Source organism: Mus caroli, unplaced genomic scaffold (assembly GCF_900094665.2).
Source record: "Mus caroli unplaced genomic scaffold, CAROLI_EIJ_v1.1 scaffold_16418_1, whole genome shotgun sequence".
Lineage (NCBI taxonomy): Eukaryota > Metazoa > Chordata > Mammalia > Rodentia > Muridae > Mus > Mus caroli.
Window position 1 is genome coordinate 1 of NW_018389087.1, and position 11,006 is coordinate 11,006.

An 11,006-nucleotide genomic window follows, 5' to 3' on the forward strand; every position below is an offset into this window, starting at 1 on the left:
ATGGGTGGGTAGGGAAGTGGGGGGCGCTATGGGGGACTTTTGGGATAGCATTGGAAATGTAATTGAGGAAAATATGTAATAAAAATATTAAAAAAAAATATTCTCAATACGGTTTGATAGCACTGTGGGACCATAGGGGAAAAAGTAGCACCCATAGATAACAGGCTAAGAAGAGTCTCTTGGTAAATGCTAGACAGGAGAAGGAGTTTGGCAGGGGAGGCTATAGTTGTTGAGCTTGCTACAGATCCACATCCGATGAACATAACTCCTGGAACTGCTGATCCCATTGCGGCTCAGGTAGGCATATGTTTCCTCTCCTCGGATGGGAATCCTGAAAAGAAACCAAAAACAGTAAGCCTGCAGAGCCCAGAACTGCATTTGCTCCTGCAATGAAATTTTAACAGTCTCCACTGATTTTTGGTAATATGAATCAAAGAGTCCCTGAGGAATCACCTGCACTAGTTTTACACCTACTGTCTCACATTCTCAGGATTCGAACACCACTCCTTTGTCATTTGTCCATGGTGAATCCTGTAATGTGTGTACAAGGCATTGGGCTGGTGCTTGCTGCCATATTCAAATGAACTGCAGCCATGAGTGACCCCACTAAGGGTGATTTTCAATTCTGTTTTTAGGCATTTTATATATGGGAACACCCACTTCTTAGTAAATTGCTCTAAGGGCTTCAATGATGGATGTGACTGAGTCTGTGATTTACCATCCCAGTAAAACAGCTCAAACCCAAGGACTGTTTTGGGAGCTCAGTGATGACAAGACGTTAGAGGAGGTTCCAGATGTACTTAGAGTCTCTGCTTTCCTGAACAGGTGCAGCCATGTAAATAGTGGAAAGCTGAATCTCAGGCTTGCAGATTCTGCAGTGGCTTTCTGGGGTTTCAGAGCCCCCACTGGCCATCTGAGGCTCTGCCTATATCCCACACAGGACATTTATCAACAACAGAAATGTTTAGGTTGGATCCAGAGTAAACAATAACTACTCCCAGACACCATCATTATGGTAAATATTTTGAGTAAAACGACACGATGTAAAGGTTTTGAAACTGAAGGCCAATAAACAGGAAAACCTCCGAAGGATTTAAGTTTGTGGGTATGTAGAGCTTTCTGGGAATTGGCTGTTGCATGCAAATGCACTCTCTACTTCTGAGCCACACCTCCAGCCCAAGAGTTCATTTTTTTTTTCTTCCTTCCCAGTACAGTTGGCTTCACATGACATTGACTTTCATCTCTCATAGCCACGACACACATCTCACAACACAGGAACATAACAGAAGGAAAAACATTGTGAAAACATACATGTTGTTATACTCAGTGTTGTCTGTCCACTTCCAAGGGTGCTTTGATGACTTTCTGTTCAGGTCAATCCAACAATCAACATTCCCCTTGTATCTCATTAGAAAATCCTGTCATAAAACACAAAAAAGTCAAGAATACATGTGTCTATTTGTTTCAGATGATCCTGGAACCTCTCCACTCCACACCTTTCTCTAGAGATAACAGGAGGGTGTAACTGAGGGTCACATTCCTCTGTGGCCTGGACAGTTCTGGGTTAACCTCCCACTGCAGTTATTATCAGTTGCTTCCTTCTGTACCCAACATGTGCCAGCATATGGGAAAACACTCATGGCCACCAGGTATCCAGTAAAATGTCATATCTGACCTTCCAGCTGACTATGAGCACTTCATGAGAGAGTGTTTCTTGACTGTCTCAGGGCTCCAGTCAGAAGTCAAGCATCAGCAAATGGCGCACACTCACATTCCCTATGTCTCCATGTGCTTGGGATGGGATCCTTCCTCGGGCCTCATCTGTAACTCTCTATCTCAAGACAATATAATATTCAACAGAACAGACAGACAAACCATTCCCTGCCCATTGCTTACCAGCTCATCCTGGTTGTCAAATCGAGCTAGTTGAGCCTCTTGTGCCATGCAGAAGTTCTGGGCAAATGTCCAGTTTCTTGAGTTTTCAGAAAAATAAAAACATTTATTTCCAACTCCAATCCACTTTTTCGGGCAAGCAGCATAGGCATTGTTTACTGTGATCTNTTCTNTCTNTTTTGCTAAAATGTAGAGAATACAATGAATCATGACAAGCAGGTCTTCTNTCTTTTTGGCACACCCTCCTGAGCTCAGCTGTGAGGTTTGAATCTGATGGTAGCTCTCCTAACTGATCTGTAGGAATCCTCTCCTGAGCATGATGGGCCTTCAACTAAAGGCCTCCCACCTTGGCCCTGTGTCCAATTCTCTCTCAGGTACTCACTGTCAATAGGGCTCCCAGGAAGTGCACTTCTATAACAGCATCACTTTCTGAGCTTTGGATGACCTTTTACTACAGTAGGGATTGCTACAGCAGCATGCACTCTGTAGGGACACCTACTGACACCCAGCCTGCTAATTGAGATTGCTATGAGAACTTTTGGGTAGGTAGTATATATGGTGCAGACACCTTGCACTAAAGGATGACTTCAAATACTGAAGAGAATAGTGCAAGATTTTCTTGCACTATTCTGAACATAGTGGTACCAAAATCCTATAAATTTATTACTTCATGGACTTTCCATTTAATACTTTCAAAATAGAGTTGAGCCTGGTAACTAAACTCATGGCTCATGGTCAAAGGCACTGTACCTTCCTGGCCTCACCTTTGAAGTTCCTACTTGGAGATTTCCTCTTGTTATTCTCTGCCTTGAATAGTTCCCCCAAGGGGACCTATGTCCCCTGCATCTCTGTCTAGAGCTTGCTGGATATCATCCTCCCAGGGATGTGCCCATCAAAGCCTCTGTGTTCCTTCACCGCATCTTCCTGCTGGAACCTAAATTCTCAGAGAACAGGACCTTCCAGTGTATTTTCTCTAGAGCTCTTGCCACAATGCCTCAATCACAGTGCTTAGAAAGTATAACTGGCAATGTGAATATGGACAGAGTGTCACAGAATTTGGAGGGTATGTCACTTACCAAACAAAGCAACAGAAAGAGCAACTACAGCTACAGTGAGGACCATGATCACTCCATAGCAGCAGTAAAGCTTAGCAGAAGACTCAGGGGAGATGGTTCTGAGATTTTTTCCTTGGAGAATTTTATCTGTAAAATATGAATATAAGAATGCCAATTTCAAGAATTTCTTAAAGAAAATAAAATAAAATAACCACAAAACCCACTTGACAATTGCCTATCAGTTCCTGAAAGGCTTCTGCCAACCCTTTTAGAGAAGGCCCTGGTCCACAAAGGATATCCATGGTAGAAAGAAGTCTAGAGAGGATGGAAACAGAACTTCTGCCAGGGAGCCTTCTGGTCACTGAACTCAGGGTGAATAATGGAAGTGCAAAAATGGAGGGAGTGGGGATCCCAGTGAAATGCAAACAACAAAAATCTGGATTTGGCTCCATAAAAAGCGCCCTGGCTAGAAGGAGTTGTGGAAACACTAGAAAATAAATTGATGTAATTAGATGTATTAACAAAATAAGAAAAGAGGAAAAATTAGAAATATCTCAATAAACAACAAAAATATGTGGAAAATGGAAGTGAAAGAACTTCTTCAACCCTACAAAATTCATCCATTAAAAACAAAACAGTAAGTCTAACTTCAGTCAGCTGCACTCTCAATGGTGCCATCATGAATGTGTTCCCAGCAATCAGGAGCAAGAGTCAGATGTCTGCTCATTACTCCAGGTAGACTTTTCCCAGGAGGTGCTTGCCAGGACAGAGAAATAGGACCAGGTGTCTGGAGAATGGCTCAGCTGTTAAGATCTCTTTCGGCTCTTCCAGAGGACTTGAATTGAAGGTAGCTTACAACAATGTACACCTCCATTTCGGGGGGGTCCATTGCCCTCTTCTGGCTTCTGTAGGCACTGTGCCTTCATGTGATACACAAACCTGCAAGCAAACAGTCTTTAAGTTTCTTAAAGAACGAAAGGAAGTTTACATTTCTCAGAAACAGGTGAAAGTGTTTCTCTTCACAGATGGCATGGTTCTATCTACATAAAAATTCTAACAAATCTACAAAAGACTACTGGATATATATTAAAAAAATGAGTTAATGAAGTTGCAGGACAGGGCATCAGCATGGTAAAATCAGTTATATTTTCCTGTCAAGTGGAAATTAATATCCTAGACAGTGCTCTTTACAGTAATGCCAAATAAACCATAAAATTACAAATCTAAAAATAGGATGTTCATAGTCAGCATAACAAAAACTACATGTAAATTTATAAAGAAATAAATATAGGAAAGTTGGCTCAGTGGTTAAGAGCACTTGTTGATCTTTCCGAGGACCTGGGTTCAAATTTAGCACCGATATAACAGCTCACAAGCCTCTGTAATTCCAGTTTCAGGAACTCTGAGAACTTTCCTGACCTTGGTGGGCACTAGGAATGCACATGATCCATAGATGTCTATGCAGGCCAAACACTCATACATATTACATTTTTGAAATTAAAAAACAAAAGAAATCAAGGCAGCTCTAAACACATAATGAACTAGAACACTCCATATTGCTCATATCAACAATTCCTGAACACACATATATGTGCAACATGTTCCAGAGGGGAGGTTGTCTTCAGAAACTAAAATCATAGCACCAAGTTGTATGAGAAGTAATATGAAAATTAAAAAGAGTCAAAATTAATATTCAACAATTATTCTGAGAATGAAGAGGTCAAAATCAGAAAGATCACAAGGCCTGGCCTAATGTCTCATGTTCTCATGGGAACAGGAATGAAAGCCTGGTGCTAGCATTAGAGTAGACACTGAAACAACACAGCAGAAAACAGGACTCCACGATGAGGTCAAACACAGGTGGGTGGTCAACAGACACTTAACAGAGATGAACATTCTTTAGACAGGGGAAAGGTGGCATCACTCCAGTGTGTGCTACTGAAACAACCTTCTATCTGTCTGCTAAAAAAATAAAATAGACTTCCATGGGGCCGAGGGGCCAGGGAGCTCATCCCGCCCCCACCCACACTGCCACCCTCTTTCCTGCTGCTCATGCACTCCAAGTTGCTGGCCTTGCTGCCTGAGGTGGGGGCGCTGTGGGCCCACGCTGGCTACCTTCCCATTGTCGCCCCCGTTCCTGCCATCCTGCATCCGGCTCCTGATGCTTGCAGTCTTAGTGGGGACCCAACTTGGAGGCCAATGTTGCAGGTATCAGGATTACTTTTGTCCCCAAGGCTAATTGCAGACCTCCACATGTTGAACTATGGAATTCCACAGAGAATGAGCCTCTCATCCTTTTGCCATCAGTGAGCCATTCTTCCCAGCTTTCTCCCACCATCCACTGATCTCATGTCTATCATACTCCTGAATTTAGACTTTGGGCAACCTTCGAAAAAGGCATTTGGAGGAAATGCCAAAGATCAACGTTTTGTCAAGAAGCAATGGTTCTTGTAACAGAAAGGCTTTCTGAATAAAAATAACCAACACCCTAGCAAGGTGTCTAAGTTGATCTCAGAACCTTCAAAGAAAGGGGAAACTTCAAGAGTAGATGGCATTTTGAAGATCCTCCCATGCCCAAAGAAGAAGAAAGGCGCAGCTGCCTCCAAGAGGGACTCAGAGCAGTCCAAAGACAAGAAAGCACCATTGTCTTGGCTGACCCCTGCTCCTTCAAAGAAGACTGCTTCTGTTGTGGCTAAAATAGATTTGCTAGGGGAGCTTCAGAGTGCCCTTCCAAAGACTAAGATCTCCAAGAAGAAGCCCTTGAAAAAGAAAATTGCTACAGAGAACTCCACCCAAGCTCAATCAAAGGATAAAGGCTCCAAGAAGATGCCCTTGAAGAAAAATGCTGTACAGAACTCCACCCAAGCTCATTCTGAAGATAAGTGCCCTACAGTCCCCCAAAACTTGCCTGGGAAGATGGTGGCAATAGACCGTGAAATGGTGGGCACAAGACCTAAGGGACGCGTTAGTTCCCTGGCTGGATGCAGCATTGTGAATTACGACGGCGATGTGCTGTATGATGAGTACGTCCTCCCCCCCTGCTACATCATGGACTACTGGACCAGATGAAGTGGCATCCAAAAGTGCCACATGGTTAACGCTACACCCTTTAAGACTGCTCGGAGTGAGATCTTGAAGATAATCTCAGGGAAGGTAGTGGTAGGGCACGCCATTCACAATGACTACAAAGCCCTACAGTACTTTCATCCCAAGTCCCTCACCTGAGACACTTTCCAGACACCACTCCTTAACCAGAAGGCTGACTGCCCAGAAAATGTCACTTTGTCACTGAAGCATCTCACCAAGAAGCTGCTGAGTCAGCACATCCAGGTTGGAAATAGTGTACATTCCTCGGTAGAAGATGCCCAGGCCACAAGGGAGCTGTACAAGTTGGTTGAAGTTGAATGGGAACAGCACCTAGCCCAGAATCCTCCAGAAAATTAGCAATCCCAGGGAGACACATGCAGTAGACCAACCCACAGTTCTGCCAACTTCTCACCTGCAGAAGCTAGAATCACTGGGGAGAGGGGCTTGGCCAGAGGCTTAATACCCATTGAAATTTCCTCTCAGCTATTTTGGTCACTGTGTGGTTAAGTGTCTCATGGAAGAGGAGAGCTTTCATGTTAAACCCACCTCTAGGTCAGGCAGGTGACTCAGACCTGTAATCCCAGATACTTGGGAGGCTGAAACAGGTTATAGATGTAAGGTCTGCCTGGACTACAGAATTAATTCTAGGCCAGTGAGACCCTGTCCTAACATAAAAAGAGGGCCGGGGTAAAACCCAGCGCTAGAACACTTACCTAGCATGCATAAGCCACTAGGTACAGTCTCCAGTAGTGGGGTGGGGGGTAGGGGTAGAAGGAATGGAACACAATGTCATGAACCATAACTGTTTACTTTTTTAGACTGCTAACCACATGTCACAGGGTACTTGTGCCAGTCAGCCTTGACTTTGAGGAAGCAAGTCACACCAGGGAAAACAGTTTCCCACACTACTTTCTCTATGGGACACATATCATAGATATGTCTCCTTTTGGTGGGGAGTGGGGTAAAGGAATAGCTGTTGCCAGGGCTGGCCTCAAACACTTGGGCTCAGATGACTTCTTCCTCAGCCCCAAGAGTAGCTGGGACTACAGGTGTGTGTTCACCACTGAGCTTGGTTCTTTTCATTTTATGGGGTTTTTTTTGTTCTAAAGTAAATATCACTATCATTTCACTTTCAGACGATTCCTGATTGGAGCTCAGCATCATGGTCTGTAATCTCAGGACTCTGGAGGCCAAGGCGGGGAGATCAAAAGTCTAAGACCAGTCTGAGTACATAGAAAAGCTCTGGGTCAGAGAAGTAGAAAAAGAGAAGGAAAGGATTTTGTGGTTGCTTGCTGAATTTTATAGCCACGTTACATAGCACTGACTAACAGTGTTTACTTAATTTAGGTTCCACTTAGTTTAAAAAGCATTTGTATAGTTTTAATCATCTTCCAGCCTTTTCAGCCTTTCACCTTGCAAATGCGGCCTCTTAATTCATACGATTCTTTTTATGGATTTTTATAAAAGAAAACTGGTGGGTTTTGGGTTTTGGTTTTTTTATACATAAAGATGTATTTTTATTTTAAAAATAAAATAAAATAAACACAAACTACTACAGCCCATATGTAGACATATAGACCCAAGCACAAAACTTAATATCATAAAGTCATTTGATATTTAGAAAAATAAAGGAGAATGTTTGTGAACTTGTCTTGGGCAAAAGTCATCTTAGATTTAAGAGCAAAATCACTGTCTGCATAACAAGATGGTTATACATTGATGAGGATATCGATGTTGAGGTAGAACTAACACCTTTTTAAGGCTAAACTGTACAGCTACTACAAAGCTGTTTGTAAGTGTAAAATGTGATATGCTCCCATCCACCCACATATCCCCATGCTGGAAAGGACAGCCTGCATTTAAATGGCAAGATATCTTTATGTGAATATTTACAGCAGCTTTAAGGATCCCTGTGAAAATGACATATTTGTGACCATTGAAATATCCCCAAGCTGATGACAACGTAAACCTATCAACACAAGAAACAACTCAGAACATAAGCCTGGGCTTGCCCTATCTCATGCCACTTTAACTGGCCAAATATCCCAAGGGCTTCTTACCCAAAAAATTCCCTAAACTAAGCCTGCCAGTAAGCTTATGCAAACCAGGTCAGAGAACTACAGGGAGTGGCAGTTTCCTTTGAGAGGAGACACCCAACTGCCACTACTAACCTCCTCCTCTCACTTCTCTAGAAGTTTCCTGACAGCTTTTCACAACATCTTTGTATAATATTTGCTGGTGAGATTCATGCAAAATTCTGAACTCAGAGCATGGTTCTGTATCAGCAGTGCTGTAGACATGGTCTCTAAGCATCTCCCCAGCACTGCTTGTTTCTGACATGCTACTGATTGGCACTGCACTGTGAGTGATGAGCAGAGGGCATTGCTATGACAAGCTGAAAGAACTCAGATGGGACCTCTCTGCTTTATGGACACATTTTATGGCATCTGGAAAGGTGAGTACTCACAGCTGAGGTAGAGGAGCAGGGAGAGTCTAGAGCAGACAATGGGGAAACTGGGATAGGGTATGGGGTCTGTATATACTTTTACACTTGATCTTAGCCAAAAGGCTGAGAAGCGATGTGTATATACTTTTAAAATGACTGGTTTAGTCTTATTTATCTTACATGTAAGAGTGCTTTGTTGGTCTGTATGCTAGAATGTATATATGTATGTATGTATGTATACTACATGCATGATTAGTGTTAGAAGAGCTTAGAAAAGTATATTGGATCCCTGGAATTGGAATTAGGGGTGGGTGTGTGAGCCACCATACGGGTGCTCAGAATGAAACCCCAGTCCCCTGCAAGAGCAATAAATGCTCGCAGTGGTTGAGCCAAATCTTCAGCCCCTATATATCATGATGAAGAATGCAAGATTATATAATTTTCAAAATTGACGGAAATGAATTAATTTTACTGGATGCAAATTATAGTTTTTACAGTGTTTCTACTGATTTTAACCCTTGCATTTCACTCATTTTCACACACGTAAAATACCAGGAAGCTTCTATTACATTAACAAGCAGGAAAAGAATCCTTGGGATTAGAAAGAAGGCTTTAAGCACTGAACTGTGTCCTTTGGATCCACACAGAACTCCCAGCCTTCATTCTTTCTAGTTATACAAAATATTAAAAAATATAGCATAATAAATTCTCCTGTGCTCATTTTCAGCCCCAGCACCTCTCAGCCATGTGGTGCTGTGAGCAATCGGGCTTCCCCTGGGAGCACTCCCCTGGGAGCACTCCTCAGCCCTCCTCACACTCCCTATAGAAAGTAAGTCTTGGGAGATTTCTAAACCCCTTCATATTGTAAAGGAGTGGTTTCATTGTGATTTCTAGTTCTGCACTGTGCTTTAAAAAATCTTTCCAAATCCAAGAAAAGAGTGTAAACTCCTGTCTGCTTTTAGCTAACAAACCCCTCTACAACTGATGAACAATGTTGGACTTTCAGTGCCTGACTAATTTGTCTCAGCATGTCACCCAGGTCCATACATGTAGTCACAAAAAACATTCTATCCTACTAGTGCATACTATTCCAGTATATATGTGAGTATGTATCACAGTTATTCCATACTCACCCACTGATAAATGCTGATGTACTTTTGGTTGGAGCCTTCGACTTGGCCCACACCGTGAACCTCCCACCACCCCAGCCCTGGCACCAAAAACCCAGTTCCGCATTTATGATAGTTGTAGCAACCTTGTCCCCGGCCTAGGTGACCATGCTGGGGCTCAAGTCCAGGTTGTGGCAGGCAGGTCATTTTTCCTTCACCGACAATCTATAAAAGCCTTCTCTGCGATAGCCTGCAGGACTTCCATCTTGTCCCCTGAGACGGTGAACTTGCCCTGGAACTGTTCTGAAATAAATATGCTTTCCTACTTTTAATTCAGCTCAAATTGGCTTATTAAGTCAGCAGAGAAGCCTATTAGTGTGTTCCATGCACTAACTATCATAAACACACAAGCAAGTAAAAATATCTCTTACCAGAGGCTGGAGGGAAGTAGAGACAGAACAGATAATAATTTCTTCAATGTGGTATCAAATTTGGTGTTCAAAGACACAGTAGGATGAATACTGCTCATAACAACGTACCATATTTCTAAAGCTAACCCAAGGGATTTTGAATATATTCACCATAATGAAACAAAGAGCATGTTCCTTCACCTTACTGTGTCAATCAAAAACCACATCCTGCTCTGGCCTTGAACTGTTTGGATTTGCTCACTGGCAGGGGGCACCAATGAGAGGAGAAAAGGCTGCACAGACTTGTTTTAAGTAGCCAAGATTTGTTCTCAGGTCCAGAAGGTGATGAAAAAAGTCGCCATTTTAGAACCTCGCTGTCTTATTGCTCAGTCATGGACTCTCTAAGGCCCTCTGGTCTTCATCTAGACTACTAGCCCTCAGAAGCACGTGGCTTATCTGAGAAACAGTAGTATTAGTCATGACCTTTCTCTTTGGGTATCAGTCAGAGGAGGTGAAAACGTTAGAGAAGCTGCGGTGGCTTCTAGAGAGCCCATTGTACAGACAGCAGATACAGTAACTTTCACCAAATTCAGTTGCTTTATGGACCTTGGCCACTGCTGTGAGGACCTGGCTGCCATTTTTAACCCATAGAAAAGTCTGAAGAACAAAGGAAATCTTTACTTTTCTAAGTTTTCCCAACACAACAGGTGTTCTGGCTTACTGTGAGGAATATGGGACTTGGTGGAACCTGGTGAAACCTCACAGTCAGAGGCTGCAAGCAGATCACACCTCAAGGAGACCCCATTCTACACTCTGTTTAAGGGTCTGTTTAAGGGTCCAGATTAGCTGTGGAGGAGGGTACTTTAGGGGTGCACAGGATGGCATGGAGATTAGCTGTGGAGGAGGGTACGTTAGGGGTGCACAGGATGGCATGGAGATTAGCTGTGGAGGAGGGTACTTTAGGGGTGCACAGGATGGCATGGAGATTAGCTGTGGAGGAGGGTAC

At 43.0% G+C, this 11,006-nt stretch overlaps 1 protein-coding gene and 1 pseudogene across 3 annotated transcripts in view; one reads left to right on the forward strand and one right to left on the reverse strand.

Moving 5' to 3' along the window:
• Nucleotides 1-92: 92 nt before the first annotated feature.
• Nucleotides 93-11,006, reverse strand: part of LOC110287932 (C-type lectin domain family 2 member G-like) — a 19,310-nt gene continuing 8,396 nt past the window's right edge. For 2 of the 3 annotated variants that reach the window (XM_021154417.1, XM_021154418.1), the window contains exons 2-6: nucleotides 3,805-3,887; nucleotides 2,970-3,095; nucleotides 1,897-2,075; nucleotides 1,312-1,418; nucleotides 93-331 (exon numbers count right to left, since the gene is read on the reverse strand). In XM_021154417.1, the coding sequence (XP_021010076.1) occupies nucleotides 190-331; nucleotides 1,312-1,418; nucleotides 1,897-2,075; nucleotides 2,970-3,095; nucleotides 3,805-3,887 (637 nt within the window). In that variant the 3' untranslated portion in view covers nucleotides 93-189. Of the gene's footprint in view, nucleotides 332-1,311; nucleotides 1,419-1,896; nucleotides 2,076-2,969; nucleotides 3,096-3,804; nucleotides 3,888-11,006 lie in introns of those variants that run through there. The other variant, XM_029473777.1, reaches the window with a different exon arrangement.
• On the forward strand, nucleotides 5,298-6,392 carry LOC110287931 (annotated as a pseudogene).